This window comes from Neovison vison, chromosome 10 (assembly GCF_020171115.1).
Source record: "Neovison vison isolate M4711 chromosome 10, ASM_NN_V1, whole genome shotgun sequence".
NCBI classification, from domain to species: Eukaryota; Metazoa; Chordata; class Mammalia; order Carnivora; family Mustelidae; genus Neogale; species Neogale vison.
The window spans coordinates 69725717-69743673 of record NC_058100.1 but is presented as its reverse complement, the minus strand read 5'-3'; the positions used below and the strand labels follow the sequence as shown (position 1 = coordinate 69743673).

Genomic DNA, 17957 nt, shown 5'->3' with positions numbered 1-17957 from the left:
ACCCTGAGATCATGACCAGAGCCAAATCAAGAGTCGATGGTTAACTGACTGGGTCACCCAGGCCCCTAGACCACTGTGTGTCTTTATAATTGGTTTATAGGAATGTAGTTGTCACCTGAAAACATTTAAGGGAAAATCTGATTATTATTTTTTTTTGGTGCCTTTTGGAAACTAAGAATAGTGAAATTCATTCTGCATTAATAAAGAAAAGTGATTTAGTCTCATACTATCTTTTTTCCTCTATAAGAAGGCTTTTGCATATAGTAGAAAACAACAATTTTGTTTATATGCCCATTCATCATTTTCAGTATTTATTGAACACTTGTTCCTAAAGGTTGTGGCAGCATTGGAAATACAGAGATGTCCAACACACATACTTTCTCTCCTGAAGTATAGCTCACAGTCTAGTCTGGGAAGTGGGAAGTGGTATCTCACTAAATATTTGATGGTTAACCATAATTTAAATCTTTTCCCCAGTTACTGTTTCATGAAGCAATATAAAAAGTATAAGAGAAAACAATGTTCATTAGATCTAAAAATAACTACAAATACCACAAAAGTTCTGAATGGTGGTGCTCATGGTGGGCTCAGTCCATAGAGCATGTGACTCCTGATCTCAGGATCGTGAGTTTAAGCCCCACATTGGGTGTAGAGGTTACTTTAAAAATAAACAAATAAAAGTCCTGAATGGTATATGAGTGAAAAATATAATACTATATTATATATGCTATTAGTTTGTTTTGTTCTTTCTACATAAGTACTGCTATTAGGTCGTAGAAACAAAGTCTAATTATGACTTATTTTCCTTGAAGGCTGTTAAAAGAAAGTTTGGGTGGAAATTCAAAAACTGCAATGATCGCTACTGTCAGTCCCGCTGCCAACAACATTGAAGAAACTTTAAGCACACTGAGATATGCCAGCCAAGCCCGTATGATAGTCAATATTGCCAAAGTAAATGAAGATATGAATGCTAAGTTAATTAGAGGTGAAGATTTCTCTAAACATTTAATTATTTTATAACAGCTAAATCTCAAATATTGTTTCAGTCATGAAAATATGCAATTTAAGAAAATTAAAGATTTTTCTTTCATACCTACTTATAATAGATGCAAGACCTCATTCTACAATGATGGTGGAAGAGAGGTGGAAGGACGATGGGAAATAGAATTAGGAAGGGGAAAACAGGCAGAAAAAGAAAATAGAGAGTGGGTAAAGGGGAAAGAGCGAACATAGAAAAATAATCTTACAGACTGAGTCATAGATGTGTGCAGCAGAATAATACTGTGATTTATTACTTTTCCTCCTACAACCTTTCCTCCATTGCATTCTGTTTATCAGCTCTACTCTTGCTTAGTTCATTGATCTAAAGGATAGTGATCTAAAGGCTTGAGTTTCTAGCATAGGCCTAATTTCATTCATGCTCAGTGCTACTTTTTTGTATCCCTTGGGAATCCTGCTTAGGATGAACTTGAGTACCTGCATGGAACCTTGGTTTGTGCAGTTTTCTCTTTGCTTATGTGGAGCTACCATCTTTTCATAGTCCTTTGTCCTTTGGCCCTTTTGAGCTGCAGAGGATGAATGGTTACTTCAGAGGAGCAGACCAGAGAAGAATGAATTTACTGTTACCATGGTCCATTGTCTCCCTTTTGGATTCCCTCTTTCACAAATAGGGCTACATTCATTAAAAATAAGTATTCTGAACTCCAGCTTGAAAAATCTTTGATTTTTATCCAACATGTCTTTATGAGTAAGGTTTGCCTTGGGACAATCCTGGTTCACGTCTCCTGCATTAGTGTGATTAACAATGTGCTTCTCAAAAGTGTCCCTCTTTGGACCATACATGATATGGCCATACTACTTATAAGGGGGGAAATTCATTAAGATGAGAGCACTTTTTCAGGTTAAGGCTAAGTAGAAATGTATACGTAATGTAAGTAAAATAAAATTGATTTCCGTAAATATTCTATTTTATTTAGTAATATTTAAAACTTGAAATAAGAAAATTGGAGGATTAATCCTACTGTGGTAATGATTATATATCAAATGTTATTAATCGTGCACCTTTTTACATATTTAGAATTGAAAGCAGAAATTGAAAAGCTAAAAGCTGCTCAAAGGAACAGTCGAAATATTGACCCTGAACGATATAGGCTATGCCGGCAAGAAATAACATCCTTAAGAATGAAACTGCACCAACAGGAGAGAGACATAGCAGAAATGCAAAGGTGGACATCAATATTTTAGATGTCTGTGTGTTACCTAAAATCATTGGATGGGTGGTGCTGGGATTGGTGGAGAGGGAGGACTTTAGGAAGGATCTGTGGCTCTGTTTTCATACTCTCTGTATGAATAGAGGAGTCCATCCCCAGACCATCATATTTTAAATATTCCTAAGTAGTTTCCTAATCTTTATTTATTATCTTTAATTCTCAATCTTATGCATCTGGATATTTTTAACTGTATTATTCTGTTTGTCTTTGGAAAGAGCATGGAAAGAAAAATTTGAACAAGCTGAAAGAAGAAAACTTCAAGAAACAAAGGCATTACAGGTATTTCAACTTTCTAAACTGATTTGAAAATTAAATGAAGATGACATAAATATGGAAATGGAATTTCTCAAATATTCATTGCATACGGACTCTATATGGCAAGCAATACCATAAAGAGAAATAGTATAAGAAAGTGCTGAGATCAAGACTCTGATATACTTAGAGCCCATAATTATGTTGGAAAATTAAAATATAAACAAACCATCTAATTCTGCTCACTTCGGTTCAACAAATATTAAATGTTTTTTTCTGTGCCAGGCCTGGGGGAGGCCAAGGTGAATAATATGTAGTTTTGGCCCTCAAACAGCATGTAATTTAAAGGAAGATTTACAATGTAAATAGGTGACTGAAAGGCAGTGTGATCTGACTAGGTTGAACCATATGATACTGCCATTTTTTAGGTAAGAAATGAACACCGGCAGTGTTATACGGTTCAACCTAAGGCAATGAAAAGCATGTAAAAGGAAGAGAAGCAGGAGACAGGAGGGAGTAATTAACTTTGATGAGGATGGTTGTTAAGTAGGACTTCAAAGAGAAAAGGACAACTAAGCAAGATTTTGTTAGGCTACCAAAGTCAAGATTTCTTTTTTTTTAAATTTTTTATGTTTTTAAAGATCATATTTATTTGACAGAGAGATCAGAAGTAGGCATAGCAGAAGGCAGAGAAGGGGAAGCAGGTTCCCCGCTGAGCAGAGAGCCTGATGCAGGCCTTGATCCCAGGACCTGAGACCATGACCTGAGCCGAAGGCAGAGGCTTAACCCACTGAGCCACCCAGGTGCCCCGCAAAGTCAAGATTTCTAAGCAAGGAATCCCATGTTCAGAAGCATGGAAGGACAACATAGCTTGGATGTCCACAGAATTCAGAACTTGTATATTAATGCTGGTGACAGAGATTGGACTAGAGAGTAATGCAAGATTCAGATCATGACAGAGCGAGGAACTTGAATTTAGGTGACTGGGAGCCACTGAAGTGTTTGAATGGAAAGGAAGTGACATGAGCAGACTTCTGTTTTAAATAGGGTCTTCTGGTAATGGTGGATTTGAGGGAGGAAAGACTCATGCTGGCTGGGAAGGTTATTCATCTAGGAGTCTGTTACCATGGTGAAGGTAAGAAGTGGTGAGAGCTTGAGTAAGGCAGTGGCAGTGGGAATGGCTAGTGGAGGAGCTGGGTTCAAAAGATAGAAAGGAGGTACAATTCATAGACTCAGAGTGTGTTTTGGATGTGTGTGTATGCTGAAAAAATGGAAAAGTCAAGAATGATGCCCAGGTTTCTGAGATGGGTGCATTGCACTGTAAAATCATGAAGTCACTGTAGTAGTGAAAGAAGCCAGATGACAGTGGGTTGAGGAGTGACTAAGGAGATAGGGCCATACAGGTAAACACTGAAAACCTTGAGTGAGAAGTCAGAGAAAGGGGCTGTGAGATCCTGGAGAAGTTTTGTTTGTTCATTTTGGTTTTGTTTCTTTAAAGGAGGGAAGACACCTGAACTTTTTTATAGGAATCAAAACTCCTTAATGGAATGAGGTTCTAAAAGAGATTGGAGAGTATGGGTCAAGGGCAAAGGTATTGGCCGTAAAGAAAATATTTCAAATGACTGGTAGGCAAAGAACTGTAAGAATTGGGAGGAAGGGGAGAATATTCCTGGGGAAGGTGAGTCCAGCTTCATAGAAGAAGCTTGATTTGAGTTTTGAAAATTTGGCTTTGAAGCCTGGGTAAGATTTTGTTAGGTAGAAAAAAGGAAGAGTGCATTCTAGGAAAGGAAAATTGTATGAGAGTAAAGGTACAAAAGTTGAAGGTATGCTCAGAAGAAGGTGTGTGGATCAGTTTTATTGGAGCAGCAGTTTGTATGTGGTCATAAGGAGATAAAATGGGAAGGATATGTTATGGTTAGTTTATTGATTTTCAGGCTAAGTAATTTGACTTTTATCTTGTAGGAAGTGGGAAGTGATTGAGAATGTTTGACTGGGGTGTTGACATTTTGAGAATACCCTTTCAGGAGAATTGATTTAGCATAGGATGTAAGATGAACTGAAAACAAGAGAAATTGTTGACAGGGCAATCAGGCAACTGCTGCAGTAGTTCAAGTATGAGGCAATAAGGATCTGAACTAAGGTGAGGACAGCAAAGATGCAACAAAAGGAACTGATCCATTCTAAAGACAATCAGTCAGTAAGAAAAGGCACATTTGAGGGTGACAGATTGATGCAGGAGAGGGCTCAGCATGGCGAAGGTCAAAAAAAGGCCAACATAACTCTGAAAGTCTAAGATGTGTGATGGTAACAGTCACGGGGGAACCATGAAAGAGAGATTCTAAGAAATCTTTACTGAGACTTCACGTACAGCAATATTAATGTTTAACATAGACCACTTATTTTAGATGGATTTAGTAATTTGCTGCCTTTTGTTAATGTTAATTTATTTTCTGACTTCCACTAGAAAGCAGGAATTACATTTCAAATGGACAACCATTTGCCAAACCTCGTCAATCTCAACGAAGATCCTCAACTATCAGAGATGCTGTTATATATGATAAAAGAAGGAACAACAACAGTGGGAAAGTATAAACCAAACTCAAGCCATGACATTCAGTTATCTGGGGTACTGATTGCTGATGATCATTGGTATGTTATTCTTCTAGAAAAAAAAGGCTCCTGTTCATTATTTTAGTAGGCTTCCATATCTTGATGTGTATGGTTTCCTTCACATGAGGCATTCATTTGTACTGATTCTTTGGTGTAATTTTTCAAATGCATCTTGTAGCCAGGAAAAGCAGACATTCTGAGTGTCTTGTAAGGAAGATAGGTTAATTACTATCAATATGAGGTATAGTGTAATGGTATTTCTGTTTTGGTGTATCTGATCTGTTGGTTGAGGGATCATTTATTTTATTTTATTTTTTAAATGTCACAACTTTTTTTGCAAATACTCTAGAAATTTTTTTTTTAAAGATTTTACTTATTTATTTGACAGAGATCACAAGTAGGCAGAGAGGCAGGCAGAAGGAGATAGAGAGAGAGGAGGAAGCAGGCTCCCTGCTAAGCAGAGAGCCTGATGTGGGGCTCGATCCTAAGACCCTGGGATCATGACCTGAGCCGAAGGCAGAGGCTTAACCCACTGAGCCACCTAGGCACCCCTGCTGTGAAGTATCTTATTGTGTACATTTATCTACCTTTTATACTATTACTATCTTTCTCTTTTGTTGATAGATATGTGGGTTGTTTTTAATTTTTTGGTATCATAATATTGCTATGCATATTCTTATACATATCTCTTGGTACAAATGTGAAGAGTTTCTCTGGAGTGAGTTTCCCAGATGATAAACTGAGATATGAGTCCTTAAGTTTTAGCCATAAGAACTTAGGAGGCCTAACCTACCAGACTAGAAAGACACAGCCTTTCTGTTTATCCCAATCTGCTATGTAAATATTATGATTTTCTAATTATGCTATAACAATGTATTTATTATTAACAATATATAAACAATAATACTTTTTAAAGCTTGGGAAACACTTTTTTTTTTAAAGATTTTGTTTATTTATTTGACAGAGAACATAAGTAGGCAGAGAGGCAGGCAGAGAGAGAGGAGGAAGCAGGCTCCCTGCTGAGCAGAGAGCCCCATGTGGGGCTCAATCCCAGGACCTGAGATCATGACCTGAGCCGAAGGCAGAGGCTTAACCCACTGAGCCACCCAGGTGCCCCTAGGAAACACTCTTAAATTATATCTAAAACTACCTTAGATATTAGATTGTAGGATATGTTCTTATTCAACTTTACTTAGTAATTTCACATTGTTTTCCAAAATGATTATGAATTTTTACTTCCACTGGCATTGAGAGTATCTATTACTCCATATCCTTGTCAAAACTTGGTACTAGCAGACTTTAATTTATGCCAGTCTAGAGAACATGATATGGTATCTCATTGCAGATTCATTTTGCATTTCTTTGATGAATAATCTCTTCATGTATTTATTGGTTATTTTAGTTTGCTTTTCTAGGACTTGACTGTTCATGTATTTTATCCATGTTTCAGTTGGATTACTTGGCTTTTCTTAGTAATGTGTAAGAGATCTCTATATATTCTGATTGCCAGCTCTTTGTTTTATGTATTGTAAGAATCTTTTTCCAATGTGTGGCTTATCTTTTCACTCTCTTTTAGTGCCTTATGATGGATTGAAGCTCTTTGTTTTATTGTAGTATGTAGCATGAGTCCTTTTCCATTACAACAGTTGTGGTCTTTTTTAAGAAATCCTTTCTGCACTGAGGTCATAGAGATGTTCTTTTAACTTTTCTTCTAGATGTTTTAAAGTTTTGTTTTCATACTTGAGCTTTTAAGTAGTCTGGAATTTTTTGTTTGGTGTGAAATAGGGGTCTGAATTCATTTATTTCTCATGTGAATAAGTAATTCTGCTAATATCATATATTAAATAGCTTCTTTTGTGATCTGAATTGTTCATACAAAAAATTTCCCAAAAGAAATTTTTCTTCTCACTAGTACTCTGTAGTCTTAATTATTTGAGCTTTATAATGTCTTTATATCTGGTATGTATATCTCTTTCTTCTTCAGGTCCTTTTGTTCTATTAGTTAACAGTTTTCTATAACAAATTTGTAGTATTATTTACACCAGTGTCAAAGATACGTGACATAATCCCAAAGTGTTAGGAGTCCAGTAGGGGAGTAGGAAGTCCCCTACTTGCCTGGCACTCTGTTTTTCCCCTTTTAGTACACTCATCACTATTGTCTTACTCACTACACCATGAACTTCGTGAGCCTTGGTTTCATGTCTGTCTTCATTGCCGGGACCTATCTGGCACATGGGGGCTTAATGAAGAAAAGAACTTCAGTACCTATCAATGTATATTAATGTTACATGGGACTTGGCATTCTATTTTTTAAAGATTTTATTCATTTTTTTTAAGGTTTTATTTATTTATTTGACAGAAAGAGAGAGCACAAGTAGGGGAAGCAGAGGCAGAGGAGAAGAGCAGGCTGAGCAGGGAGCCTGACTTGGGGCTCGATCCCAGGACGCTGGGATCATGACCTGAGCAGAAGGCAGACACTTAACTACTGAGTCACCCAGAGCCACAGGACTTGCATTCTTAATGCTTAGAAGTAAAACTCACCTCTAGCTTGAGCCAAAAAGATAAGCTTCCAGCATTCAAGTTGGGCATTGAAGGATGAGAGAGATAACATTCTTCCTATGTTGGAGAAAACACTCAAAAGAGAGAAGCTGATGTCAAGGCAAATTCAAGGTACTGAATTAAGAGTAAGATGTTGTTCTCACAAGGAAATAGTCATGGATAAAGAATGTTGGTGGTGAAGCCAGATTGTGGAGGTTTCAGAATGCCAGACCAAGGAGTTTTGATAGAGCTAGGAGAGAGAAGGAATCGGAACAAGTAGATCCTGTTGAAACCTTTACCTGGTTAAAACACTAGACTGGTGGGAGGGACATACTGGCAAGGGGTGAGCTATTCTTTCCAGATTGTTTTCTCTAGGTGCTACAACTGAACCGTTACTCTTTAATTATAGATCTTGGAGCCTAATCAACAGCTAGAGGTTTTGGGTTGGGACTCAGCTTTTTCTGTAGCTTTTTCTCTCTCTGTTAAGTTAATCTAAAGATGAATGGTGGAGTGTCTTTCCTATTCTTGAAATAAAAAGAATATGGAATTTCTTTTAAGGAATATGTAGCATTTATAGCTGATTTTCATAGTGTCAGGGTCTAGCTAATTAGACGACTAAGGAGTGTGTTTTTATCTCCATGCTTTTCCTTCTTCTGTATAACCCTGCTTTTCATGAGAGGAAAATGTTTTTCTCTTCATCTTTAAAACTCATACATAAAACCAGAAATTAAAAAATAAAACACTTAAAAGTGTTTCATTCATAGGTAACCATTGTCAATATTCTAATGTTTTTTCCTTGAATTCATTTCATTTTACTTTATTTTTGAGGAGAAGGTTGGTTGTTTTTTTTTTTTTTTAAGTAGTTATAGTTAAATTACATACAATGAAAATCCTTCCCACCACTGATGGTTTGGAATTGCTCAGGCTTTTTTTGCCAAAACTTCAAAATGTAGTTGGAGGAAAATAAAAGAATTTTAAGTTATTTTTGTCACAAATTGATATGAATCTTAACAGCAAGGGAATAATCCCAGCAGGATTATCTTGTATTGCCTTTTTCTTTTTCATCTATGCTGTAATTATAACAATGTACTTCTTATCTTAACAGTACTATAAAAAATTTTGATGGAATAGTGAGTATCATCCCAGTTGGAGAAGCAAAGACATATATAAATGGAAAACACATTTTGGAATCCACAGTATTACATCATGTAAGTTAGCCAGTGCTAAAATCTAACAAATTGTTTGACTTTGGGCAAGTTGTTTAATTTATGTGAATCTCAATTTTCTCCCCTGTAAGATAAGGTAGTGAACTAGATTAAAGACTTTACAGTTGTAAAATTCTCTTTTCTATTAATTCATTAATTACCTTCATTCATGCAAAGACAAAAGGTATGTCACTGTAAACTAGTACCTGAAGAGCTGACCACTGACAGCACCATTATGTGTCCAGTAAAGAGCTCGAAAAGCATCCTCGTTATGTGACTTTTGAAAAAAGTTATTTAATTAGGGTGATTGTATATCACTGAAGTCAGGATACTGTTGAGAGCATTTGTAATAATTATATTGGGAGAAGGGCACCTGGCTGGCTCAGTTGGAAAAACATGCAACTCTTGATCTTAGGGTCTTGAGTTTGAGCCCCATGCTGGGTGTAGAGATTACGTAAATAAATAAAACTTGAAAAAAATTACATTGGGAGGACAGGCAAAAATGAGTCTGTTACAGGCAAACCAAGACTGTTGGTCACTTCATACATATCCTACCTTTCGGGGGAGGGGAGGATTAAATAAAATAATCTGTCTATAGTTCTTAACACAATGTCTGCAAATTGTATGCTCAGTGAATGCCTATTTTTATTATCAAGCTCTGTGCTCTTTAACTTCCTCATTCCTAAAATCTAGATAATAGTGTTATCTCACTGGGTTGTTGTGAGATATAAATGAGATCACGTATATATAGTGTTTAACACAGTGATTGGCATATAGAAAATATTTAATAAATGTTAGTTTCTATGATTTTTAATGTTTATTATTACTGATATTAGACTATATTGAATTACTGAGCTTAATTATTTGTCCCATGAAAGTTTTTGATTCAGACTCACCTCAAGTAGTACATTTTTTGTGTGCTTTAGGGTGATCGGGTGATTCTTGGTGGTGATCATTATTTTAGATTTAATCATCCAGTAGAAGTCCAGAAAGGAAAAAGACCATCTGGTAGAGATACTCTTATAAGCGAGGGTCCAAAGGACTTTGAATTTGCAAAAAATGAGTTGCTCATCGCACAGAGATCACAGTAAGTATTCTTGTTGATATGAAATAGTAAGAATATGAGAGAGGTCTACAAGAAAGAGTTAACTGTATCGTGCTAGTCTCTGCCAGTTAATTCTTTGGGTGCTAGTGTCTAGTGATGTGATCTTTTCTCTTGGTACATTCATTCATTCAGCAGACATTAATTGAGCAGATATTATGTATCTGTCACTATACTAGGAATACAAAGAATAACTGAAATTTAGCTACTATACTGGAGGAATTTATCAGCTCGTGGGGCTGACACGTGGTTGTACCAGAGTGCCATGACAGAGTCCTGCAGTATGTGCCGTTTACGGAGTGAGGGGTGACTCGTAGGCCCGACCAGGAATCAGCACTGTTTTCTAAGGGACAAGAAGACATCCCCTGGAATGGAGTCCCAAGAAGCTGTTAGCAGTTAGCCAGCAGAACAGGGGTGTGAATACTTTTTGTTTTCTTTGCCCCATTTTTAGCTCATGAAATATTGTAGGATTTCTGATTTAAGCAATATCATTACCAATTAATTGGTAAAGTATATGTAAAGAGTTAGGACTTTATCTTAAAGGATACAGAATCATTAAAAATTTTAGGCAGACAAGAAGGAGACCTGACAGAATTACAGTTTTTGAGCTCACCATGACCCAAGTTCGGAGAACAGAAGAGAGGTGGAGCAAGTATAGCTTGCAAATGCCAGTCAGAGATTGTTGAAGTAGAAGCACAGCGTGGTTAGGTCGGAGAGAGTATTATGGAGAAAGAACCAACCACACTTGACGACCAAAGAGGATGAAGGGATGAGGAATCAGAATAACTAGTATGGATTGGGCTAATCCTATTTTATCTTTTAAAAATTCTGAACTTGCTTCTGGTGTTTTTTAAAAAAAAATTGTGGTACAATATCTGTAACATAAAATTCACTATTTTAACCATTTTAAAATATACATCTCAAGGATGTTAAGTATATTGACAGTGTGTACAACCATCAAACTATTCATCTCCAGAACTTTTTTATCTTCCCAAACTGAAACTCTGTTGCCATTCAGCTGTGACTCCCCATAATCCCTGTTCTTGTTATCCTACCCGCCAGGCCCTGGTTACCGTTAGCCTTCCTTCTTTTGATAATTCTTTTTTCAGTGAAATTGAGAATGGAAATTTCTATACAATGTAGTTGCTAAAGCATTGATTTTATTTTTTTTAAGGATTTTTTTATTTATTTGAGAGAGAGAGAGACAGAGACAGCAAGAGAGAAAACAAGCAAGAAGGAGAAGCAGGCTCCCCACTGAACAGGGAGCCTGGCGTGGGGTTCCATTCCAGGACCCTGGGATCGTGATCTGAGCCAAAGTCATGCTTAACTGACTGAGCCACTCAGGTGCCTCTAGAGCATTGATTTTATTGAGAAGAAAGCAGCTTTCAGTTTTTTATACTCCTTGATGCTTTTCCCTTGTATATTGAAAGATGACAAAGCTAATTTAATGTTTTAACTTACCAAATGTCAAATTATTATAGATGGTTGAAAATATACAACCTATTTTATTAGCTCTCATAACATTTTTAGAATTATTTCAATGTTTTCCCTAACCTGTGACCTAAACGTGAATTAAAAGTTATTGATATATGAAATATAATTTTTGCTCTAATTATTGTTAATCATAAAATACCCTTATTTGGGGGGCATCTGGGTGGCTTAATTGGTTAAGTATCCAACTCTTGATTTTAGCTCAGGTTATGACCTCAGGGTTATGAGACTGAGCCCCGTGTTGGACTCCGGCTCAGTCGGAGTCCGCTTGACATTTTCTCTCACTCTCTCCCTCAGCCGCTACCACATTGTGCGCATGCGTGCGTGTGTTCTCTCACTCTCTCTCAAAAACATAACAAAACAAAACAAAAAACCTTTATTTTGTGTTTTCTATAATGTCAACTATATTGTTTACTACAATGTCAACTATATGTTTACTAATGTCAACTATAATGTTTACTTCACCGTTCACTATGACATCATATTTTTATATAACTTATTTTCTTTAAGATTAGAAAATACAGGGACACCTGGGTGACTCATTAGGTTAAGTGTCTGCCTTTGGCTCAGTTCATGGTCTCTGGGTCCTGGGATCAAGCCCCTCGTTGGGCTCCCTGCTCCTCAGGGAACCCGCTTCTCCCTCTCTCTCTGCCCTTCTGCCATGCTTGTGCTCTTTCTCTCACTCTATCTCAGATGGATAAAATCTTAAAAAAAAAAGATAAGAAAAATATATTTACTTAAATGCTATGGTAACTAAGAAATAAACAAATTTTCATCCTTTCATATTGTTTTGCATAAGGCATTCTAAAAGCAATAAAAATTTAAGAACACTGTTGACAGAGTGTCAGAAATTTAAATGATGAGTTTGAAATTTTTGTTTAAAGAAAACATTTTAATATGATTAAGAACTACTATGGTATATAAAGGATTCTTGACTATGTGTCCTGTGACTGTTTTGCTACTTTGTAGACTTGAAGCAGAAATAAAAGAGGCACAATTGAGAGCAAAGGAAGAAATGATGCAAGGAATCCAAATTGCAAAAAAAATGGCTCAACAAGAGCTTTCTTCTCAAAAAGCTGCATATGAAAGCAAAATAAAAGCATTGGAAGCAGAACTGGTAAAAGGCAGAACTGTTTTTTTCTTTCTCTGCTTGTGTACCCTAAGTGATATATTGCCTATAAAATTGAGTATATCCCTAGAAGGAAACTGAAGGAATATCAAAGACTAGAGAGTCAAAGCCAAGTGGGTCTCAGCCTTCTTTAATTTTACTTCAGGAAGCAAGTTAGCAGTAGACAAATAGCTGTTGGAAGAAGAAAAATAGAGAAGCTTCTATCTTCTACCTACTTGAGCCCATGGCTCTCTCTCTGGTTTCTTGGTCATCTTGCATTCCCACAGCCCATTTTAGAGGAGAGTGCTCTAGAAGGTTTGACTGGTGATACTTATTTTAGGTTAGATTAATCAAGCTGAATGAGAGAGAAAAACTACAGGGCAACTTTTCTATTGATGAGTCAATTTCTTATACATTGATTAAAGAAATGGACTCTTGTACATTTTTATATTGTTTTTGAAAAAACATTATGTGTTTTTGCCCATTACTTTTTTTTATTGTTCTTTAAAGAAGGAAGAGGCTCAAAGGAAGAAAATGCAGGAAATAAATAACCAGAAGGCTAATGACAAAATTGAGGAATTAGAAAAGGCAAAACAACAACTTGAGCAGGAAATCTATGTCAATAAAAAGCGATTAGAAATGGAGACTTTGGCTGCAAAGCAGGTAATTTCATTTTGTAAGTAGTTGGCTCTGTTCTGAGCGACAGCTGGAAAATTTTTTTTTTTTTTTTTTTTTAAATGAACTCATGGTACCTAAGAGGAGATGGCTGAATCTGGGTCTCCTGATGAGAAGGGCTCTACTTTTTCTTCTTTTTTTTTTTTTCTCTTTTGGGGGGGTGGGGGGTTGAGATCATTTTGTTTGATTTTCTTTTTTTTTTTTTTTTAACGAGACCAGTGCTCTAACCCCTGAGCTATGGAGCCCCGCTTCTTTTTTTTTTTTTTTTTTTTAATGAAAAGGGCTCTTCTTGCCTGAAAGCTTACAACCTGGTAATGCTCACAGCTCTGCTCACACATCATCACACAAACATTTTGAAAGACACAGAGCTCTTATTTTGAGCTGGTTCCATACAGCTTTCCCTTTTTATGCCTCCACAATTGTCCTGTGATCCATCAGCCCAAATAATGTAAATGAATGAAATAGTGCTAGGGTTCAATGTGTAGAAGGAAGAAAGGCACAGCTCTTACACTGGATTGTATCCTCATGTCAGATGAAGCATTGTCCATCCATGGAAAGTGTGACCAGCAGTCTACTTGCCTGAGTGACTCCTAAGAGAACTCACAGGAGGGCGTTCATAACCCCAGTCATATGAGCTCAGGCCCTGAAGCTTTTATCATCTCAGTGAGGCCAGAGACATCTTCAGGGCTGACTCATATTAAGCAAGTTCTGAAGACTGCGGTATAAAACCAGACTGTCAGTATTTTAATATCTTGAGTTCCCTTTTTATTAACCATTTGGAGTATTCCTTCTCCTTATGTTAGTGGTTGTTAAAATACGGTCTTTAGTCCAGCAACATCAGCATTACTGTTAGAAATGTGTCGTAGACCCCAGAACTCCTATAATTAGAAACTCTAGAGGTGAGGCCCAGATCTAGTCTAACAAGTGTTGCGTGGAATTTTGACAAATACTAAAGTTTGAGCAGCATGGTTTTCCATCTCTGCTTTGATTCCTTACATCTTAACCTCAAAATTTGTCCTTGAAGGAGCAATTTTCTTTTTCTTTTTTCCAAGTTATATAGTGAGAGTGTTGGTAGAAGAAAATACCTCTAGTAACCCAAAAGTTCTGATACTATAATACAGTGATAATGTGTGACTAGTCAATTCTAGGACACAAAGTAGCTAGTGAACCACCTGAGAATTTTAGAAAAAGAAAAAAAAAAAAAACTGTTTAAATCTTGAAAACAGTAATTATTAATGGGCTGTTATAAAGTATTTGTGGCAAATAAGGTTTTTGTTGTATCTTTTAAATTTAACTTTATTTGGTCATCAAATGTTCTTGAATGTGGGCTCTTCTGAGCAGTTTTTTCTTTTCTTTTTTTTCCCCAAAAGGTTTTTTACTTCCTATCAATGGGAAGAATAAGATTAATTTATGTCATAAAAAATTCTAATGATTTTGTTATGGAGTCAAATTTTATACAGATATTTTATAAATCACTTTTTAAAGGCCTTTTATGCTTAATAAAACCTGTAAAACATGTATACTTAATAAAACATACCGTAAAATGAAATTCAATTATGCTATGTTATGTTATCAATTATAATTTCTCTCTTTGTGTATTTTCATGTATGGGTCTATGTGAATGACTATCAATTAGGCTTTAGAAGATCATAGCATCCGCCATGCAAGAATTCTGGAAGCTTTAGAAACTGAGAAGCAAAAAATTGCTAAAGAAGTACAAATACTGCAGCAAAATCAAAGTAATAGAGATAAAACTTTTTTAAGTGAGTATATGATGATTTTAGTGGGCATTTTCTAAAGTTTTACGTATGTTATTTCATATGATGTAATTGCTAAAATGTTAGAGTTGGTTGTCTTTGTATATTAAAAATGATTTATTTTGGATGTTGCTTTTTTGGATCTAAATAAATTTGCAGAATTTTTAGTTTTTAGAATATTTAGTTACATAAGCAAATAGTAAATAAAATTTCAAGTGATACTTTAATGTGTAACGTGTTTTTAAAAGTGCAATCTCTTAAAAAAAATTTTTTTTAAGATTTTATTTATTTGACAGAGAGAGACAGTGAGAGAGGGAACACAAGCAGAGGGAGTGGGAGAGGGAGAAGCAGGCTTTCTGCTGAGCAGAGAGCCCAATGTGGGGCTCGATCCCAAGACCCAGGGACCATAACCTGAGCCAAAGGCAGATGCTTAATGACTGAGCCACCCAGGTGCTCCTAAAAATGCAGTCTCTTTTTCTAATTTTTTAGGTCTTACATCTAGACTGGGCATTGGGTACTTCCTCTTCTTTTTCACTTGAATCTTATTTTTTGTGTATACTTCTACATTGCTGTATGGAACATGGCATGTTTTCAATGACTTTTTCTCATTATGGAAAATTTCAAACAATTTATAAAAGTAGAGAGATTGCTACAACAGACTCATATATTTATCATCCAACTTCAGCAATTTCTAACACATGTTTGGTCTTATTCTGGCTGTACTTAGCCCACCTGCCTCCCTGGACCGTTGTGAAGAACTCCAAGACATTATTCCATTTGATTTGTAAATATTTCACTATATATCTCTGCATTAGATAAGGACTTTCTTCTCTCTTTCTTTGTCACTCTTTAAGCATAACCATGATATTGTTAGCAAACCTAAAAATATTAATAATAATTTCTTCTACTCATTAGATTTCTAGTCTACATTCAAATTTCCTGGATTGTGTCATAATTTTTTTTTTAATATCTTGTTTGTTTGAATCAAGATACAAACATGATCCTCACACATTGTGTTTGGTAGATATGCCTTGTAAGTCTTATTCTATTTTTATTATTTTTTTAAGATTTATTTTTTTTTTAGAGAGAGAGGGAGAATGCGTGATCTGGTGTGGGGGATGGGGCAGAGGGAGAGAGAATCTCAAGCAGACTCTGAGCTGAACCAGAGCTTGACTCATGGCTCAGTCTCAGGCCTCTGAGATCACAACCCAAGCCAAAATCAAGAGTCAGATATGCTTAACTGGCTAAGTCACCCTGGTGCCCCAAGTCTCTTTTATTTACATTTATTTTTCATTTTTATTAAGTAGTCTCCACGTCAAAAGTGGGGCTTGAACTCACAACCCTGAGATCAAGAGTCACATGCTCTACCTACTGAGCCAGCAAGGCACCCCCATTTAAAAAAAAAAAAAAAAAAAAGATTTATTTATTTATTTATTTTAAAGAGAGAGAGCAAGAGCACATGTGAATAGTGGGAGGGACAGAGGGACAGAATGCCCAAGCAGACTCCCTGCTGAGTGCAGAGCCCAAAGTGACAGATCCATGACACATGAGATCATGGCCTGAGCCAACACTGAGAGTGGGATGCTTAATGGACTGAGCCACGCAGGTGCCTCTTTTTAAGTCTCTTAACTCATAAATTTGCTTTTCTTGTCTCTTTCTCCTTGTAATTTGCTTTTTGAAAAAATCAGGTTATTTATCCTGTAGTTTCCTACATTCTGGATCTTGCTCTTGTATCTCTATGTGTTGCTTAACAGGTTCCTCTGCCCCTATATTCCCTACACAATGGTGGCTATTTCTTCAGGCCTATCAGGTTCAGATTCAATTTTTTTTTTTTTTAAGATTTTATTTATTTATTTGACAGAGAGAGATCACAAGTAGATGGAGAGGCAGGCAGAGAGAGAGAGAGGGAAGCAGGCTCCCTGCTGAGCAGAGAGCACGATGCGGGACTCGATCCCAGGACCCGAGATCATGACCTGAGCCGAAGGCAGCGGCTTAACCCACTGAGCCACCCAGGTGCCCCTGAGATTCAATTTTTTAGCAAGAATTACCTGGTAATGGTGTTGTATATTTTCTATAGCTTCTATTTTGAAATACATTTGAAACTATTAATGCTTGTTATATCTGTTGTGCAAAGTAAATGAATACATTGACTAATACATCTTTTTATTCTTCTTAGAGCCTAAAAACAAGACCTTGCAATGAATATCTGACTTTTTTACCATGCATATAATGAATTTTATCCTTTCAAAAAAGTGTTCTAATGGAAGATTGGTGAGAAGTTTGGGTGATAAAGAAAATATGATAAAATCTTAATTTTAAATTAGGAAAATGGAATTGTGGCCTACATTATTTCCCTTTTTTGTTCTGATATCCTGAAATCTATGTTTGTTTAAATTTTCAGGCAAAATAAAGAAAGATTGTGGTTTTATATAAGTAAGGCTGTAGTATGCTTTACCCAATACTTTAAACAAATTATAAATTAAAAAATAAAATCAGAGGGGTGCTTGGGTGGCTTAGTGGGTTAAGCCTCTGCCTTTGGCTCAGGTCATGATCTTAGGGTTCTGGGATCAAGCCCCACATTAGGCTATCTGCTCAGCAGGGAGTCTGCTTCCCTATCTCTCTCTCTCTGCCTGCTTGTGATCTCACTCTCTGTGAAATAAATAAATAAATAATCTTCAAAAAAATTAAAAAAAAAAATTTGAGAACCAGTATCTTAATGTACACATTGGGTTGGATGATAGATGACTCCTTTAAAAATAAATAAATAAATCAGAAAAAGAATCTTTAAAGATATTAGAAGACGAAGCATTGTCTTTGGCATTTCCTCTCTTACGAAATCCTTTCTGTATCAACTTTCTATATCACTTTCAGTTTTTTTCTGTGTCTCCAGAGGTGAAAGACATCATTTGCTATGAAGAATACTTTAGTTCAGGCTTGAGGAAAAGTTAC

At 36.2% G+C, this 17957-nt stretch overlaps 1 protein-coding gene across 1 annotated transcript in view; it reads left to right on the top strand.

The window, feature by feature from the left end:
• The window catches only part of KIF14 (kinesin family member 14), a 52773-nt gene that overhangs the window by 13735 nt on the left and 21081 nt on the right, over positions 1–17957 (top strand). The window contains exons 11-19 of the mRNA XM_044267556.1: positions 813–985; positions 2078–2225; positions 2486–2549; positions 4987–5171; positions 8776–8878; positions 9802–9962; positions 12438–12585; positions 13087–13239; positions 14888–15014. Of these exons, the coding sequence (XP_044123491.1) occupies positions 813–985; positions 2078–2225; positions 2486–2549; positions 4987–5171; positions 8776–8878; positions 9802–9962; positions 12438–12585; positions 13087–13239; positions 14888–15014 (1262 nt within the window). The remainder of the gene's footprint in view (positions 1–812; positions 986–2077; positions 2226–2485; positions 2550–4986; positions 5172–8775; positions 8879–9801; positions 9963–12437; positions 12586–13086; positions 13240–14887; positions 15015–17957) is intronic.